The 20,768-nt window shown below is 44.2% G+C and overlaps 1 protein-coding gene across 2 annotated transcripts in view; it reads left to right on the forward strand.

Moving 5' to 3' along the window:
* The window catches only part of SLC22A3 (solute carrier family 22 member 3), a 392,110-nt gene that overhangs the window by 247,725 nt on the left and 123,617 nt on the right, over window positions 1–20,768 (forward strand). For both annotated transcript variants that reach the window (XM_069769517.1, XM_069769516.1), the window contains exon 4: window positions 10,957–11,125. In XM_069769517.1, coding sequence (XP_069625618.1) covers window positions 10,957–11,125 — 169 coding nt within the window. The remainder of the gene's footprint in view (window positions 1–10,956; window positions 11,126–20,768) is intronic.

Here is a 20,768-nt window from a genome sequence, read left to right on the forward strand (position 1 = left end):
ACCGCAAAGATACCTTTCCTATCCTCTGTCTGTTTAGTAAGTCTGGCCTCCCTTTGCTGAAACCTGTTTCATTTCTGCGTTTGTGACTTTCATCTTTACTCACAGTCAATATATGTGGGGGGCTGCCTTTTCCTTTGGGGAATTTCTCTGAGGCAAGGTAGGCTTTATTTTCTATCTCTAGGGCTAGCTAGCTCTGAGGCTGTGAAGAGGCGTCTAGGGAGAGTCAGGAACGCTCCACGGCTATTTCTAGTGTGTGTGATAGGATTAGGGCTTGCGGTCAGCAGAGCTCCCACATCCCAGAACTCGTCCTGTGTGAGTTTAACTATCAGGTCGTGCCGGGTGCTCCTAACCACCAGGTCATAACAGACAATGACCCAAAACATAAAGCCAAAGCAGCCCAGGAGTTTATTAAAGCAAAGAAGTGGAATATTCTTGAATGGCCAAGTCAGTTACCTGATCTCAACCCAATTGAGCATGCATTTCCCTTGTTATAGAAAACTTCAGACAGAAAGGCCCACAAACAAACAGCAACTGAAAACCACCGCAGTGAAGGCCTGGCAGAGCATCAACAAGGAGGAAACACAGCGTCTGGTGATGTCCATGAGTTCAAGACTTCAGGCAGTCATTGCCAACAAAGGGTTTTCAACCAAGTACTAAAAATGAACATTTTAAAAAATTATTGAATCTGTCCAATTACTTTTGGTCCTTTTAAAGACAGGGTGGCACATGTTAACGAGCTGAAACTCCTAAACCCTTCATCCAATTTTAATGTGGATACCCTCAAATGAAAGCTGAAAGTCTGAACTTCAACTGCATCTGAATTGTTTTGTTTAAAATTCATTGTGGTAATGTCTATAACCAAAATTAGAAAAATGTTGTCTCTGTCCAAATATATATGGACCTAACTGTATGTCAAGGCAATAGATCGCTGACATGAGAAAACATTTTTTATATTATCAGGACATGTATAATGGGTAATCCTTGTGTTTATAACACCCAGGAAAAAGTTCCACTCAAGGCTTTATATGCGGAAAATGCCAAACGCCGCCATGTATAAAAATATATCTGTCAAATCAAACAGATCGCTGACAATCACAGCGCATACTTGATGTACTAAACTTCTTTTATCATATCATATGCTTTATAGCCAAAGTTGAAATGAGGGGGACCAAGTCAATGTATCTATCCTCTTGGGCAATCGATCATTACAAATAAACAAATCCTATGGCCAGTATTGGGAGGAAAAATTAAAAAAAAATTGATCTCTCATAGTAATCTATGAAACTCCCATTATATAAGAGAAACTATACTAAACATGGAAAAGACCAGCTTTATCAAAAAAGGTCATAGAATACATATTCCCAAAATGACTATAGAAAACAGGCAAAAGACAACTGTTCGTTTATCCCATTAGGCTTCAGAGTCTCCATCCTAAATATCCATTCACATTCTCTTTTCAAAAAAGCCTTGTCAATGTTTTCCCCCCTAGGGTTGACATTGACTACCTCAATAACCATAAACTTAATTTCGGCAAGATTTCCATTGTGGAAAGTCTGCATGTGTTTCGCCAATGGGTATCCCTGTTATTTATAATGTCACCCATATGCTCCCCAACTCTCCTTCTAAAGTCTCTTTTTGTCTTGCCTATGTAATGACAGGAACATGTAGCCATGTACACTACCCTTGTGGCCCTACAGTTGGAGAAATCATGTTGGTAAAAAAAAAATTTCTGTATGGGAGCTCCGAAATGACTATCTGGGTTTCACCCATTTACACATGCTACTATTTCCACATTTATAGAAACCAAATGGTCTCCTATCCAGCCATGTTCCATTTGCTACTCGCCTTTTGTTTTGACTATGCACCAGCATGTCCCTTAAAGATCTCCCTTTTCGAAAGGTAATATTAGGACATTCACCCACTAAATCATTAAGATCTGGGTTCAATCTTAAAATGTCCCAGTGTCTTGTGAGGACTTGCCTAACCTCTTGATGTCTAAGATCAAAGGCGCCAATAATCCTAATGATCTCCGAGGGACTACTATCAATGCGTTTCTGCAGAAGTTGTTGTCAATTCGCTTTTTTTGCAAACTCATACGCTATATCAAGGACATGTCTAGGTTAGCCCTTGTCTTTAAACATATCATATCCCCTGCATGACTATAAAAAAGATCATTTCTTGAGCAATTCTTCTTCAACCTAAGGAATTGGCCCTTGGGGATCCCTCTTTTAAGAGGGATTGGATGATTACTTTGCCAGTGTAGGGATGTCTAGTTTACTCCAATAGTTTTAAACTGGATTTTTGAGCACTTTTGGTTTTTGATTTAATCACTTGTTTCGTGTGAACCAATGTATGGTTCTTTTAACCCCTTAAGCCCCAAGGGTGGTTTGCACGTTAATGACCGGGCCAATTTTTACAATGCTGACCACTGTCCCTTTATGAGGTTATAGCTCTGGAATACTTCATTGGATCCTGATGGTTCTAACAATGTTTTCTCATGACATATTGTACTTCATGATAGTGGTAAAAAAATTTTGATAAGACTTGCGTTTGTTTGAGAAAAAAATGGAAATTTGGCAAAAATTTTGAAAATTTTGCAATTTTCCAACTTTGAATTTTTATGCCCTTAAATCACAGAGATATGTCACACAAAATACTTAATAAGTAACATGTTCCATGTCTACTTTACATCAGCACAATTTTGGAACAAAATTTTTTTTTTGTTAGGAAGTTATAAGGGTTAAAAGTTGACCAGCAATTTCTCATTTTTACAACACCATTTATTTTAGGGACCACATCTCATTTGAAGTCATTTTGAGGGGTCTATATGATAGAAAATAACCAAGTGTGACACCATTCTAAAAACTGCACCCCTCAAGGTGCTCAAAACCACATTCAAGAAGTTTATTAACCCTTCAGGTGTTTCACAGGAATTTTTGGAATGTTTAAATAAAAATGAACATTTAACTTTTTTCACACAAAATTTAATTCAGCTCAAATATGTTTTACTTTACCAAGGGTAACAGGAGAAAATGGACCCCAAACATTGTTGCACAATTTGTCCTGAGTACGCCGATACCCATATGTGGGGGTAAACCACTGTTTGGGTGCATGGCAGAGCTCGGAAGGGAAGGAGCGCTATTTGACTTTTCAATGCAAAATTGACTAGAATTGAGATGGGATGCCATGTTGCGTTTGGAGAGCCACTCATGGGCCTAAACATTGAAACCCCCCAAAAGTGACACAATTTTGGAAAGTAGACCCCCTAAGGAACTTATCTAGATGTGTTGTGAGAGCTTTGAATCCCCAAGTGTTTCACTACAGTTTATAACGCAGAACCGTGAAAATAAAAAATAAAAATTCCCACAAAAATTATTCTTTAGCCCCCAGTTGTGTATTTTCCCAAGGGTAACAGGAGAAATTGGACCCTAAAAGTTGTTTTCCAATTTGTCCTGAGTACGCTGATACCCCATATGTGGGGGGAACCATCGTTTGGGCGCATGGCAGAGATCGGAAGGGAAATAGCGACATTTGAAATGCAGACTTAAATAGAATGGTCTGCAGGTGTCACATTGCATTTGCAGAGCCCCTAATGTACCTAAACAGTAGAAACCCCCCACAAGTACACCCATATTGGAAACTAGACCCTCGAAAGAATTTATCTAGATGTGTTGTGAGAACTTTGAACCCCCATATGTTTCACTACAGTTTATAACGCAGAGCCGTGAAAATAAAAAATCATTTTTTCCCACAAAAATGGGTTCTTAGCCCCCTAAATTTTTATTTTCCCAAGGGTAACAAGCGAAATTGGACCCCAAAAGTTGTTGTCCACTTTGTCCTGTGTATGCTGATACCCCATATGTATGGGTAAACCCCTGCTTGGGGGCACGGGAGAGCTCGGAAGGGAAGGAGCACTGTTTTACTTTTTCAATGCAGAATTGGCTGGAACTGAGATCAGACGCCATGTCGCGTTTTTAGAGCCCCTGATGTGCCTAAACAGTGGAAACCCCCAATTCTAACTGAAACCCCAACCCTAGCCCCAACCCTAGCCCTAACCCTAGCCCTAACCCTTACCCTAGCCCTAACCCTAACCCTAGCCCTAACCCTAGCCCTAACCCTAGCCCTAGCCCTAACCCTAGCCTTAACCCTAGCCCTAACCCTAGCCCTAGCCATAGCCCTAGCCCTAACCCTAGCCCTAACCCTAATTGGAAAATGGAAATAAATACATTTTTTTAATTTTATTATTTATAGCAGGTTTTTTTAGTGGATTTTTCTGATTGGCAGCCGTCACACACTAAAAGATGCTTTTTATTGCAAAAAATAGTTTTTGCATCTCCACATTTTGAGAGCTATAATTTTTCCATATTTTGGTCCACAGAGTCATGTGAGGTCTTGTTTTTTTTGCGGGACGAGTTAACGTTTTTACTGGTACCATTTTCGGGCATGTGACATTTTTTGATCGCTTTTTATTCCGATTTTTGTGAGGCAGAATGACCAAAAAGAGCTATTCATGAATTTCTTTTGGGGGAGGCGTTTATACCGTTCCGCGTTTGGTAAAATGGATAAAGCAGTTTTATTCTACGGGTCAGTACAATTACAGCGATACCTCATTTATATCATTTTTTATGTTTTGGCGCTTTTATACGATAAAAACAATTTTATTGAAAAAATAATTATTTCTGCATCGCTTTATTCTGAGGACTATAACTTTTTTTTTTGTTGATTACGCTGTGTCATGGCTCGTTTTTTGAGGGACAAGATTACATTTTCAGCGGTACCATGGTTATTTATACTGAATTCATGTGGTGGTGAGGTTGGGGAGGAGGTGGGATGGGATGGGGTCGAGCCCACAGGTGGTGAGGTGCGATTTGGAGAGGAGACAATTAGGGATGTTGGATAGGGAGGTTATGGGGTTTGGGTATTGGTCTAGTATACAAAGGGGTTGTGGTGGTTGAACAATGAATACTTGCCTTGTCTGGTCATCTTATTTTTAAAGTGTGTGACAAAGTTCTCAGGAGAGATGAGGGAGGTTGGAGGAGGTAGTGGGGGCGGAGGAGGGCGTTAAAGGTTTTGAATAACTGTTTGGGGTTGTAGGATAGGGAAGATACGAGGGTTGTGAAGTAGGCCTGTTTAGCAGAGGTGAGAGCAGATTTGAGAGCAAGTGTTGCCTGTTTGAATGCAGTGAAGTCATTTTGCGAATGTGTTTTCTTCCAACGCTGCTCCGCAATCCTGGACACTTGCCGAAGCTTTTCAGTGGTGTTATTGTGCCAAGGTTGTCTATTGATACGTCGCACTCTGCCATGGACGAGAGGGGCAACTGTGTCAATAGCTGATCCGAGAGTGGCATTGAAGAAAGCAGTGGTAGTGTCTGTGTCGTGGAGTGAGGATATGGATGCCATTGGTGGGATAGAGTCAGAGAGTGTGTGGGTGTCTAGGTGTGCAAGGTTTCTGCGGGGGTGCACATTTTGCTGGACATGGGTGACCGGTAAGGAGGACAGGGATGAGAAGGTGAGCATATGGTGGTCGGATACAGGGAGAGGGGAGGTGGTGAAGTTAGATAGAGAGCAGATACGGGTGAATACCAGGTCTAATGTATGTGTGGGTGGCTGCGGAGGACCACTGAGTAAGTCCAAAGAATGAGGTAAGGGACCGAAGTTTGGAGGCTGTTGACTGAAGAGTATCAATGGGGATGTTTAAGTCACCCATGATGATGGTGGGAATGTCAGAAGAGAGAAAGTGAAGAAGCCAGGTGGAGAATTGGTCAATAAAGGCAATGGCTGGGTCTGGAAGTCGGTATATGACGGCCACTTGGAGGTTGGAGGGAGAGTAGATGTGGACAGAATGAGGACAGGTGATGAGTGGAGGACAGAGGAGCCTCTTAAAGAAGAAGTTACAGGTCTGTGAGAGCCAGAAATCTTGCTTATTTTTAGGTGACCAAATACTTATTTTCCACCATAATTTGAAAAATAAATCTTGCCAAATCAGACAAGGTGATTTTCTGGCTTTGTTTTCTCAATTTTGACTCTTATAGTTGTGGTCTACCTACGATGTCAAATACAGGCCTCTCTCATATTTTTAAGTGAGAGAACTTACACAATTGTTGGCTACTGTACATATGCAGTGTGTAAATTGTCTATGTTTATATTGTCAACTTACATTAATCATGCACCATAAGACCTGTTTCGTTTCTAAAATCAGATAAACCAAGTGTCCAATAGTGATTTTTTAATGACAATAAGGCTATATGCACATGTTGCGGACTTGATTTTGTAAAATTCTACGCAGATTCTGCCTTTCTTGGCAAAAAACGCAGTTGAAATTCCCAGCTTTTTTTATGCGTCTTTGATGCGGATTTGATGTGGATTTTCATGTGCTTTTTTTCACGCGGTTTTGTATGAGTTTTTGTAAGCTAAATAAAGATATATTATCTAACAACAAAAAAAGAACTGTGATGTAATTTCCTTGTCCAACCTCTTCTTTTTCATTCTCTATTGAAGACCATATACAATTGCATACCATGTTCAAATATAATGTTTACACACTCAAAATGAATATAATGAATATAATATATATATATATATATACTGTATATATATACAGTATATATAGTATATAACACTGCCTATGTAGTATATAGCAGCCACGCGATATATAACACAGCCCACATAGTATAAAGCAGTGTGGGCACCATATCCCTGTTAAAAAAATAATTAAAATAAAAAATAGTTATATACTCACCCCTGGGATCCAGCGAAGCTGTGGCGATACGCGCACAGCTGCCGCCATCTTCCGTTCACAGGATGCATTGCGAAATTACCCAGATGACTTAGGCCATGTTCACACAGTGCGTTTTTTACCGCGGAACCGCGGCGGTTTTGCCGCTGCGGTTCCGCAGCTGTTTTCCATGCAGGGTACAGTACACTGTACCCTATGGAAAACAGGACACACTGTGCACATGGTCCGGAAATTGTAAAAAAAAAGACGCGCTGAATAGCTCCCGGAAAAAAGAAGGAGCATGTCAATTCTTTTTCCGGAGCCGCAGCGGTTCTGCACCCATAGACCTCCATTGTGAGGTCCAAACCGCAGTAAAACCCGCAGATCAAAAATATATCTGCGGGTTTTACTGCGGTTTGATGTGCAGAACCGCTGCAGCAGGAAGTGCGGGGAGCGGGCGGAAGTGCGTGGGCGGAGTGTGGCTGCCCCCCCCGTGTTCCGATCCCGCCCCCCCGTGCTCCGATGCCCCCCCCAGTGCTCCGATGCCCCCCCCCAGTGCTCTGATGCCCCCCCCCGTGCCCTAATCTCCCCCCCTTATACTCACCCGGCGTCCCGGTGTCCGTCCGGCCGTCTTCTCCCTGGGCGCCGCCATCTTGCAAAATGGCGGGCGCATGCGCAGTGCGCCCGCCGAATCTGCCGGCCGGCAGATTCGTTCCAAAGTGCATTTTGATCACTGAGATATAACCTATCTCAGTGATCAAAATAAAAAAATAGTAAATGACACCCCCCCCCCTTTGTCACCCCCATAGGTAGGGACAATAAAAAAAATAAAGAATTTTTTTTTTTTTTTTTTTTCACTAAGGTTAGAATAGGGGTAGGGGTAGGGTTAGGGGTAGGGTTAGGGTTAGGGGTAGGGTTAGGGTTAGGGGTAGGGTTAGGGGTAGGGTTAGGGTTAGGGTTAGGGGTAGGGTTAGGGGTAGGGTTAGGGGTAGGGTTAGGGGTAGGGTTAGGGTTAGGGGTAGGGTTAGGGGTAGGGGTAGGGTTAGGGTATTTTCAGCCATTTTAACCCTAAAAAAATTCCTAGAAAACACACAGACTCTGGCTAGAAAACTGCATCAAAAAAACGCATCAAAAAACGCATCAAAAAACGCATCAAAAACGGACCAAAAAAGGACCAAAAAAAGGACCTGCGTTTTCTGCCAAGAGCTGCAGTTTTTTAAAAAACAGTCAGGAAAAAAAAAAGGATGGAAATCCTGAACGTGTGAACATACCCTTAGCGGTCTCGCGAGACCGCTATGTCTTCTGGGTAATTTCGCAATGCATCACCGGGAACGGAAGATGGCGGCAGGTGCGTGCAGCTCGGCGGACTACGGAGGGTGAGAATAGCAGGTTTTTTGTTTTTTATTATTTTTAACATTACATTTTTTAAGTATTGATGCCGCATAGGCAGCACCAAGAGTAAAACATTGGGGACACACAGGGTTAATAGCAGCGGTTACGGAGTGCGTTACCCGTGGCATAACGCGGTCCGTTACCGCCGACATTAACCCTGTGTGAGCGGTGACTGGAGGGGAGTATGCGGGTGCCGGGCACTGACTGCGGGGAGTAAGGAGCGCCATTTTCTTCCGGACTGTGCCCGTCGCTGATTGGTCGTGGCTGTTTTGCCACGACCAATCAGCGACTTGGATTTCTATAAACATAAGCATGAATGACCTTGGGGAGATCAAAACATCCAACACCAAGGAGACACCATCACGTGTTTCTTAACGCAGTGATCCAGAACACTGCCCCCATCCCTTATGGGAAAAATGCAAATGCATGTAGAAAAGCCGCAGAGACACCATCACGTGTTTCTCAACGCAAGCAATAAATAACATGATTTCCATGACAGACAGAGGCCGCGAGGCCCGCGACCAATGAATATCCGTGATAGACAGACAGAAGGACAGACGGAAGTGACCCTTAGACAATTATATAGTAGATATATATATATAAACAGTATATTTATATATGTATGTAATAACAAGCCCGTGGTTTAGCATTGAACTGGTGTCAGCCAGATACCCTCATTATTAAAATGGTACATACAGAGATAAATAAAGACACGCACACGGAATCTGCATGAAACGCATTATGTTTATTTTTTATCAAATTTTAAAAAAAATTGCGTGAGCTCCAGCATAATTTTCTTAACCAGCAGAGGGAAAGCTGATGGCTGAGGGCTGATGTTAATTTTCTGGGACGGAGCCAAAAGCCTGAAAGGTTCCCAGGCTATTAATATCAGCTCACAAATGTTTGCTTAGTATTTACTGGTTTGTTTACAAGGGACCCCCCCAAAAAAAAATTAACATGGGTTCCCCCTATAAAATCGAACTAGCCTAGGCAGACAGCTGCAGGCTGATATTAATAGTCTGGGAAGGGGCTATGGATATTGGCACCCCCAAACTAAAAACCTCAGCTCTCTGCCACCCCAGAAATGGCGCATCTTATAGATGCACCAATTCTGGCACTCAGCCTTGCTCTTCCCACTTGCCCTGTAGCACTGGCAAGTGGGGCAATATTTGTGGGGTTGATGTCACCTTTGTATTGTCTGGTAACATCAAGCCCACAAATTGGTAATGGATAAGCATCAATAAGACACCTATCCATTACTAATCCTATAGTTAAATGGTAAATAAAGACACAGCCAGAATAAAGTCCTTTAATTGAAATAATCACACAGACTCCTTTATTGAATCTTAATTTACCATACTTACTGCATCACCTAATCCCCGACTCCCTGGATCTCCTGCAAGAAAAATAAAATAATAAACCAACATATAATAGTCCCTGTCCGCCGTAGTCCATTTACCGAGGGTCACACGACTATCTCGAGTTTAGAGAAGTCACATCAGGAGATGTGACTGTTCTACCTGGCCTCTGGTGATACACTGACAGGAGGTAATTCTTCCCGCAGTGTATCACTGAGAGTTCACCGGAGTTCGTGCTCTCACTTACGGCACCTCTGCGTGAGAATTTTCTCACGCAGCGGTGCTACAAGTAAGAACTGGAGCTGATCAGCTGATGAACTCCGGTGAACTCTCATGGCAGTGAGGCGATACACTGCTGGAGGACTACCTCCTGTCAGTGTATCTCCGAAGGATGGGTAGAGCAGTCACATCTCCCGATGTGACTGTTCTACATGTGAGATCATCGTGGGACACTTGTTATTAAATGGATTTTGGCAGACAGGGAGCATTACATGTTGGTTTATTTTATTTTTGTTGCAGGAGATGCCCGCATCGGGGATTAAGTGTTTGGTGAGTATGAATATTTTCTTTTTGTTTGACAATTGAACACAGTCGCAGGATGATGGCACTACTGTCCCATTATTGGCTCATGTTGTCACTGTTATATGTGACAGCAAACATAGCCAGATGGAAGTAGTAGTCCCTTCAGACGATGCCTGGATACGCACACAGACAACCGCAAACAGACAGACACACAGACACACACATACCCACAGACACCCGCAGACAGGTACACACACAGAAACCCACAGACAGACACATACACAGACACCTGCAGACAGACACACACATACCCACAGATAGATGCAGACAACCGCAGACAAATGCACACACAAACACCCACAGAAAGACACACATTCGCAGACAGACGCAGACACCTGCAGACAGATGCACACACAAACACCCGCAGACACACAGTCACCCGCAGACACACACAGACACTCGCAGACACACACAGACAGCCGCAGACAGATACATACAGACACGCACATATTCTCCGCTCACACGTAGTCTCCGCCTACACACATATTCTCCACCCACAGACTCTTTCTCCTTCCTTTCTGAGCGTTTTTGGCATGCAGATCCGCAGCAAATTGGTAAACCTTTTTACACCTGTGGCTTTGCTGCAGATTTGACTGACTCAATGTAAGTCAATGGGTGCAGAAACACTGCAGTTCCGCAAAAATAATTGACATGCTGCGGAAAATAAAACGCTGTGGATCAGGATGGAATTTTCCACAGCATGTGCACACCAATTCTGGATTCCCATTGATTAACATTGCTTAAACAATCCTTTGCGGATTTGGTGAAATTCTGCACAGAAAAAACGCTGCGGATCTGCAACAAATCTGCAACGTGTGCACATAGCCTAAGAATGTTATGACTGGAGGTAAGAAATTAGTTATTTATGTGCACTATAAAATTGGTTTGCATGTCTTTTTTTTCTCCACAGTAACCGAGCTGGTTGGATCAAAACAGAGACGTATCGTTGGGATTGTGGTTCAGATGTTTTTCACATTGGGAGTAATGATAATCCCTGGCATTGCTTACTTGATTCCTACATGGCGGGGCATTCAGCTCGCCATTTCATTGCCAAACTTCTTCTTCCTTCTTTATTACTGGTAATTACTAATATTGATTTTTAATACACTCAAAAATATGTTTTCCAACAATAATATATTTTTTCAGTAATATATGTTTTCTACATTGTCGGTGAAATTGCTTTATTTGTCCAAACAATAGACAGGAATGTCAACTTCCTAGTCATTGTTAAGTTATTGTTCACAACTAATTTGTACTGTATGTTTTATGCCTTTCAGCTCATCAGTCTGTAAGGTGCCTAGGGCGGTAGCTGTGGGCAAGCTGCTGCTTCTCCATACCCTGGCACTGCACATATACAGTGTTCAAGTCCATATGTAGTGTCTTGGAACGTTGTATTGCACTCACTTTTATGTCAGAGGCCTCTGTTACATCTTGTTTTCAGGTCCAGGATCAGCTGCACACAAATCATGGAACACCCAGTTCGCTATAACAAGTTCATCTTTACTGGACAGTTCATGTATATCAGTGTTTAACACGCAGGTCCAGGCACAGCACACTCCAGTTCCAGTTTCCTCAACAGTACATTTCAAGCCTCTGCTTCCTTTCACCTTGGACTATCCCTACACTTGATCCTCTCATCATCCCCAGGAATTTCTTGTCCGGCACCACAGGACTCCTGAGATCCTCTACATTTCCCTCAGACGTTTCCCTGTCTGGCTTCCTCTGTATAGAAAGGACTAAAGCACACTTTCCAGTGCCTAGTTTGAGCAGTAGGCCCCGGACGTTACAGAACATTATGTACTCCACATGCCTCCATCCCATTACAGCATGAACCTGAACTCAGACTCACTAAATCAGGAACTGATTCCACTTTTTGCTTGACATATCCCCTCCCATGATGGGCTGGCCCCAAACATTTAATTGTATCCTATACTGTACACTAATAAGACCCACCACTTCATATTTGCCCTAATGTTCCTATATGTTATAAACCTTCTCTAACAACACTTAACCATGTGCTATACTGTCTCTACCCTTGAGCTGAGTGTACCTGGTTACCTTAGGCATTACCAATACAGTACCCACAGAGCAGCATCAGTACTTATAACATTCTATGCATTTTACATTATACCATACAAACAGAATGCCACCACATATTAGTATTCACACTAGAATTGTTGTCTTCAGGGGAATGTATATGACAGTCCCTGTCACACCGTTACAAATCAATGGGGTTAATCTATTAAACCATCAGGGTTTGCACTGGAATAGGCAAAGGCGTATCTAGAGGGGGCAGCAGGGGCATGTGCCCCAGGTGCAGCCAGCAGTGGGGCGCAGTCGCACAGCCTAATGCGCCTCACAGTGGGGTCCACAGTATCTCCTCTGGTGGCTGCATTCTGTCACCCCTGACTGGTAGTTGGCTGTCCTCTGTGCCAGCTGTCAAGTGCAATAGTACTCACGTCTAAAAGATGTAAGTACAATTGAAGCTCTGACCGCCGGGTGAGGGCAATGCCAGCAGTGTGATCAGGTCATGTGATCATGCTGCTGATGTCACTGGCCTGCATTGCAGGGGCGAACACTGGTGGTAAGTGCTCCAGTGGAGCTGAAGACACCAAAGATTAAGTGTACGGGGGATTTAGTGTGGGAATGGGGGGATTTGGAGTTGGAATGGAGAGATTTGGAGTGGAGATGGTGGATTTGGAGTGGGGATGGGGGGATTTAATGTGAGTGGGAAGATTTGGAGTGGGGATGGGGAATTTGGAGTGGGGATGGGGCATTTAATTTGTGGTGTGAGATTTAGAGTGGGGATGGGGGATTTAATGTGTGGTGGGAGATTTGTAGTGGGGATTTAATGTGTGGGGAGATTTTGAGTGGGGATGGGCCTTTAATTTGTGATGTGAGATTTGGAGTGGGGATGGGGGATTTAATGTGTGTGGGGAGATTTGGACTGGGGAAGGGTGGATTTAATGTGTGGAGAGAGATTTGGACTGGGGATGGGGGGATTTAATGTGCGGGGGGAGACTTGTACTGGAGATGGGGGGATTTAGGGTATGTGTGAGGAAACAGTATGGGGCATGTATGAGGAAACAGTATGGGGGATAGATGCAGACACAATATGGTGAGTGAGGGGATGGGTGGAGACAATATGGAGGCGAATGTGGGAATGTATGCGAATACAGTATGAGTAGTGATGGGAAAATGTATGTGGACACAGTATGGGGAATGAGGGTGATGGGATGTGTGCAGACACAGTATGTGGAGTCGGGGGTATGTGTGAGCAGGCAGTATAGAGAGGGAGGGGGTAGATATATGAGGAGATGGTATGGTAAACAGGTGGGATGTGAGAGGAGATAGTATGAGGAGGGGGGGAATAGTGTGAGGAGACGGTATGGGGGAGAAAAGTGAGCGGGCAAAGAATAGATACTGAGCAGTGGGGGCGTAGCATGGGGGACAATGCAAGGGTATAGCCAGGAGGGAACAGTATTCCAAGGAGGGGGGAGTGTGATGAGAGGGAACAATAGAGACTGGGCCCTATAGGGAGGACACAGTGTGAGAGGACAGTGTGAAGAGCGGGCCCAGTATGGAAAGGAGAAGGCAGTGTGGAGGGCATGTGCCATAAGAGGGACAGTGTAGATGTCATATTTTGTGCAGACAATATAGTGAGGGGCAATTATTTATTCAGGGGCTCAGAGTAGGGCAGATATTTTTATTCAGGAGCATTATAATAACACTCCTATCTTTAAGGGCATCATATGGAGATTTGCAGTAGAAGACCGGAGAAGATGGAAGTCTGCAGAGACGGCTGTGGATGAGAAAACTCATCATGGGGTCTGGACAAGATGAAGAAAAGAAGAACGACTCCAGAAACAGCGTCATCTATAAGGTACCTGGATGTAAATATTATTTGTGATACTGACTTTCTCATGTTTTTCTTTATGTTAGGAGCATTAAGAGGATTGTCCAGGTTTGTGCTGAGTCTGCAGTCATTCTATGTGACTTCAGACTTCTGAATTCTCACAGTGCTCACTGCACGCTGTTAGGATTCTCTCATACCGCGATTTACTTGCATGCAGTTTTGTGCTGATGTCACGCTTGCACCGAGACTGGTTGACGCGGGAGTCTGGGGGTGTGGCCCCACTGGACCACAGACCAAACTTTCCTGGAAGAGGTGTAACTAAGTAGCTTCCTAGGTGTTCGCTGGAGCCTCTGATGATGAGGTCAGACTTGTGCAATAGGAAGCTACCAGGTACCACTCCAGGGTGGTTTCTGGCTGTGGCTGCTGATCCCACTGGGGAACGGAACATAGACAGGCAAGCGGGCACGGCTGGCACTCTGGCAGGCGGGCACGGCTGGCTTTCTGGCAGGCAGGTACAGGTACAGCAGAGACACTGGCAGGTGGGCATGGCTGGCTTTCTGGCAGGCAGGTACTACAGAGACACTGGCAGGCGGGCACGGCTGGGTCTCTGGCAGGCAGGTACGGGTGGCTCTCTGGCAGGACAGGAAGACAAGGCTGGTACACTGGAAGAACCAGTAGGGACCGGTCTGCAGGCAGGTATATAAAACAGGTAAGAACCTGTTCAAACAGGAGGACTTAAGAATAGATAAAGACCGCAAGAGCAGATGCAGAGCGAAAGCACCAGAGATAGAGCCAAGAACAGAGATGCAGGAGGCGGGGCCAAGTGCAGGAGGCGGAGCCACATGCATAAACTCAGGAGGTGGAGCCAAGAGCAGGAGGCGGAGGCACGTACAGAAACACAGGAGGCGGAGCCAAGAGCAAGAGACATAGAACCGCAAGGAGTGGAGCCAGGTAGAACCGCAAGGAGCGGAGCCAGGTAGAACCACAAGGAGCGGAGCCACAGAGCGGGAGCTGAGCGGAGCCGCAGAGCAAAGCCACAGAGTGCAGAGCAAGGTCAGAGTGCAGAGCAAAGCTACAGAGAGCAGAGCTGAGAGCAAAGCCACAGAGTGCAGAGCAGAACAAAGTCAGAGTGCAGAGCTGAATGCAGAGCAAGACACAGAGTGCAGAGCTGAGAGCAAAGCCACAGAGTGCAGAGCTGAGAGCAGAGCTAAGTCAGAGTGCAGAGCAAGACAGAGTGCTGAGCCCAGAGCAAAACCACAGAGAGGAGAGCAAGGTCACAGAATGCAGAGCAAGGAGCAAAGCAAGGTCGCAGAGAGCAGAGCGAAAAGCAGAGCAAAGCAAGACACAGAGAACGCACAGCAGGGAAAGGAAACCAATGCAGGGATATAAACAGACACAGGAACAGGACTAGGCTAAGACAAAGTCAGGAACAGGTCAAGGAACAGAAACATGGACACAAGCCACGGTATGACTCCCCTCTAGGTGGCGGACATAGGCCAGGGTACGAGGCCCCACTGGATGGCAAACACAGGAAACAGACCAGGGTACAATGCCCCCCTGGGTGGTGGACATAAGAATAACAGAGACAGGGCCTGGCACCTCAGCAGCTAAGAACTGAGTGAGGGAGTAAGTTGCACAGGCTCCCACCAATGGGTGGGGAAGTCTTAAATACAGGAAGCCTCATAGCAATTGGCCAGGGACACCTTAGCAAGGTGCACACAGACTCAATAAGACACATGAGTTGCCGGCGCTGCCCCCCTATGCACACAGACAGAGCATGCACAGAGCAAGCAGCAGACATGAGGCACACTGCATGGAGCTGGCAGCAGAGAGAAGTCACAACAAGGCACAGAGAAGTAAGTGAGTTTGAGTGTAATGCAGGTGGGGGATGGGAGGCCTCACAGTGATGCCAGCAGGGTTGTTACAGTTGAGTAGACATGTGTGGCCTCACTCACTAGACACGTCTAGTCAGAATGTGGCCAGAAGTATATAAATCACATGCTTGTGCTGACATGACTGTCCACCAGCAAGGGAGAAACCTAAAAATGTGCTGTGCATTCATTGTGAGAATTCAGAAGCCTGCAATGTCAGGATTCAGCTTTGCAGGTTCCAGTAAGCATCACATGGATACTTCACTCATATGCGATTTTCATGATTATGGTCCTGTAGCAAGAGCTTCTCTTCCTGCTTCTCTTAGTTTTTCATTGAACATTGAGAGCATTAGGGAGAGCAGCACGTCAGTACATGACTAAGTATGCAAATTGCATATGTGCTTTGGAGGGGGGGGGGTGCCAAACTGAATTCTTGCCACGGGTGCCAGAAAACCTAGATACACCTCTGGGAATAAGATATAGATAGTGTGAAAGATCCACACCTCACCACCCAGCTTGATGTCAATATTACATCAGCGAGATCACGTGGTAAGTCACTCCACCTGTACCAACGTGACGTTTCGCACCCTCTGGGGACACAAAAGGTCAGCTTGGCAGTTTTTCACACACCCATTGTCCACATGGGCCCAGGAAGGCATGGGGAGTGAGAAAATGTGACCCAGACAGTCACTGATGTGGCACCACACTCGCCCACAACCATGACAGTCTGAAAGGCCACTTTCACTAGTCCCAGTGAAACAGAACCTTTTCAGTCTGGTAGAAGTGCCACCAGTTCCTCGTTAGATATAAACCTGGTCAATTAACTGGATTATATGGGACTAGAAACAAGCCCTGGAAGAATGGAAAATTAAAACGAGAAATGGGCGTGTGGATTCATGCATGAAGATAAAAGAGCAGCCCAAGTTTAAATTATATATTGAATTACCTTAAGGGCACACTACACAATACACTATATACACAATGATAACATATATACAGTGGTCAGATATGCGAATACAGATAGTGGTAGTGACACGCCCACCAGGGCCATGGGGTACTCAGAACCGGGTCAGACAGTTCTTTGGGGAAGTCACGGGACCGTGGGGTCTTTCCAGCTTGCCGAAGTGCTTGCCCAGCCTATATTAGGCAAATTCGAGGATTGCACATTTCACTGCAAGTGAGTCAAATATGCAAACACATTTGTAAACATGCACTGCTTTTTCGGTGATTACTTCACCCCACACAAATAATACACCATTTGAAGGGAAAACTTGCCCTCTTCAGCAAGAAAAGACACAAACAAATCACACATTCACGAGTTGATTAATAAATACAGTTTAAACATTAATTTTCAGAAACCTGCAGAAAAAAAGCAACAACCGGCAGGTGGCACAACAACCTCAAGACATTTTTTTAGCCTCTACTTATCAAACAAATTTATTGCATTACCAATCTACATATATAAATACCTCTCTGTGTTCATCATCTCATTAAATACTTTAGCATTTGACCAGTTTGATTTTCCTGAAATTGCCTGCATCCCCGACAACCAATGTGCGAAAATTTCGCATGGGTCAACTAGTTTTATTTATTTTTTTACTCACTTATATAGCGCTCTGCAGACATTATTATCAGTAGCACCCCCATTGGGGCTCACAATCTAAATTTCCTATCAGTATGTCTTTGGAGTGTAGAAGGAAACTGGAGAACCCAGAGGAAACCCACGCAATCCTAAACTCTGCTGCCCAACTAATCCACATTTCTCCCCGTTATTCCCCAGTTTCTCCTCCGAGTATTTTTTAGTGCTCGGAGATTTAGTTTTCCTCACCTCAGCTGAATGATTTACAGTACATCTGTTAGCCAGCTTGATTACACGTGGGGATTCCCTAGCAACCAGGCAACCTCCACATGTACTTATGCTGAACCTCAGGTCTGCAAGGTTGCAGTGCTAACCATTGAGTGGCTGTCAATTGCCATGGCAACCATCAAGACCACACAATCAAGATCTTGGGGTTTCCAATGGGGTTAAAGAAAGAGCCCTCACTCAGTTAATCATCTAGACACCATAGTCACTATTAGCAGCATCTAAGGTGTTAAACAGCTTTGGTCGGTGCAAATACCAATTATGACTGATGCAGCAGGGTCAGATATAGTGTACAACTGACAGCTGCTGCATTTTCACCCATCGGAGAATGCTATTCTCTTATATCTCAGGTCAGTAAAAAGACGTATTGGTCACTGAGGGGTTAGAAAGTAGAATTCTAAACTATATCCATCTCATTTCAAATTCTAGATTAAAGGGCCACTGTCACCCCCCTTCAGCCGTTATAAACTAAAAGAGCGACCTTGTGCAGCAGTAATGCTGCATTCTAACAAGGTGGCTCTTTTAGTTTTAGGTTCAAGTATACCCCAAATAAAGCATTTTTATACATAGCCACAATTCCTGTCTCTAGCCAGGGAGGCGGGTCCTCACTCCCCAGCTCTAACCGCTCCTCTGCCATCACTCCAATCTTCCTGCGCTTTCGGTGCCGCCCCCTCAGCGCTGTGTACATTTCAAAACCGGCGCCTGCGCAGTGTACTGCTGTGCTGCGCAGACGCACAGGCCAGGCTTGCAGACTGCGCCTGCACGGGCATTGCGGCCAGCCACCTTTGGAATCCCCGCCCCGCACTGTGCATAATGCATAACACAGTGCAGGGCGGGGATTCCAAAGGTGGCTGGCCGCAATGCCCACGCAGGCGCAGTCTGCAAGCCTGGCTGGGAGGTCAGACGGCCAGAGCTTACTGCGTCTGCGCAGCACAGCAGTACACTGCGCAGGCGCCGGTTTTGAAACGTACACAGCGCTGAGGGGGCGGCGCCAAAAGCTCAGGAAGATTGGAGTGACGGCAGAGGAGCGGTTAGAGCTGGGGAGTGAGGACCCGCCTCCCTGGCTAGAGACAGGAATTGTGGCTAAGTATAAAAACGCTTTATTTGGGGTATACTTGAACCTAAAACTAAAAGAGCCACCTTGTTAGAATGCAGCATTACTGCTACACATTGTGGCTCTTTTAGTTTATAACGGCTGAAGGGGGGTGACAGTGGCCCTTTAACATGTCAGTTGCCTTTTGCTAAATGATTGATATCAACTAGCTGTTGACTTTCAAATTTTTGTTATGGGTTTATTGTCATAAAACATGCCTTGACTGACTTAACTGCGCTGTCAAAGACTGCATCAAAAGCAGTATTCATTTTGCACTGCTGTTTTTGAGTATGCTGGCACAGATTAAGCACACGAGATTCACACGTACAAAATGTGCTAGAACTGGATTTTTGATGGAATAGTTGACTGCACTGTCAAAAACATACCTTATAAATTCACCCATGTAGTCTTTGCTTCTACAGAACATAATATTAAACAACCACTCATAGAAAGTAAACTGAACAGTCGAAAATCCTAACAATTATCATTTGATTTATGTTTCAATTAGTCATTAAAGTTGCGGCTAAGTTGTTTAGACTACAGTTTACTATAAATCGGCAGCAGTGATCATTTCTCAGAAACAAACGCGAGGATCCAATTATCACTATTTAAACTACAGTATTTACAACATTGTCATGATCTAAACTACAACATGGAAAACCGTAAAACATCTGTTCTTATAACACAGTCTATAGTACATGAGCATTTTACCCCTCCTTTATTACTAAGCCTATTTTAGCAAATATTTTTCTTTTTGTCATTGACAGACGTAATTTTTTAATTTTTTATTAGTACAGTATAATTTTTCAATGGCACCATTTTATGGTATATATATAACATATTGAGTTACTTTCAATAAATTATTTTTGGATGGTTGCCCAGAATTATTTCAGTTGATGTCTAAAATTGATGCTGAAGAGTTAAGGATAACAGTTGGGGTGTCAGGCAGATCACACTGCTGCTGTCACCAATGGTCGGGGATAAGAGTCGGGGGGGAATATATCATGCACATCCAACTTCTGCCACCAGTTTGTCAGGGGAACGCAACTCCACTGCCTTCAATTGTCAGGACAATAACACATTTGGCTGATGAGTGATGGACGAGAATGCCACGGCTTCCACTACTAGGCCAGTTGTTTGGGAATTCGCAATGAGCGTATGGTATATACAGCTCCGATTCCAACACATGGAATATATATAAACCCCGGTACTGTCACTGTTATTTCTACAATAACAAAACAAAGGAAGGACAACTAGCTGCCACCACCAATCATTTATACAGGCCGATTGGACAGATAGCCTATGGCTTCAGGGGTGCAGTTTACAGAGCAAGAGGAACAGAGCTATTACATTTTATATATTTAATCTGGAATGTTAGGCATTGTTTATAAAAAATATATAGAGATGATACAAAATGGGAACAATACTATATGATATACAGTATAATTTCATTAAAAAAAGAATAGTGAAAGAAAATGACTAAACCTGATGTCACAGAAACTCCTCAGAACTTCCAGAATGCACCAAGACAGAGACCCAAACATTCATTTTTATTTGCCCAATGCTATGCCCACACCCGCCTCCCCTTGATGAGCTCACATTCAGGCTGTGGAATTTGCTAGGTCTTTCTGAATTCCATGAGATCCCCAACTTACAAGATATCTTCACCCCTGAATGTCCCGGGCAAAAGATATTGTCATCATGACTCTTATTGCTATTTTACCTCTCTATAGAAACAAAACATGACATGGATAGCCCCATCCATTGGACGAATATTAAATTGGAGGGGTTAGAATGGCCTTATGGTGATGTGAATGAATGTGTTTTGTCTGTCCCTTCGCCACGACGCAGAAAACATATCTAAATAAATATCAGATTGCTACAAAACCCCAATATTCATCACTCACTACTGGCAACAAATGGTCTACAAACCTGGCTTTGATCAGAGGAAACTTATCCTGAGAAGCGTACTTCCCCACCTCTGAATAAAGAAATCTCAGACTTGCTGTCTTTTCTCAAAATAGTTATCCACTGTAAT

Source organism: Ranitomeya imitator, chromosome 5, assembly GCF_032444005.1.
Source record: "Ranitomeya imitator isolate aRanImi1 chromosome 5, aRanImi1.pri, whole genome shotgun sequence".
In the NCBI taxonomy this organism is placed as follows: domain Eukaryota; kingdom Metazoa; phylum Chordata; class Amphibia; order Anura; family Dendrobatidae; genus Ranitomeya; species Ranitomeya imitator.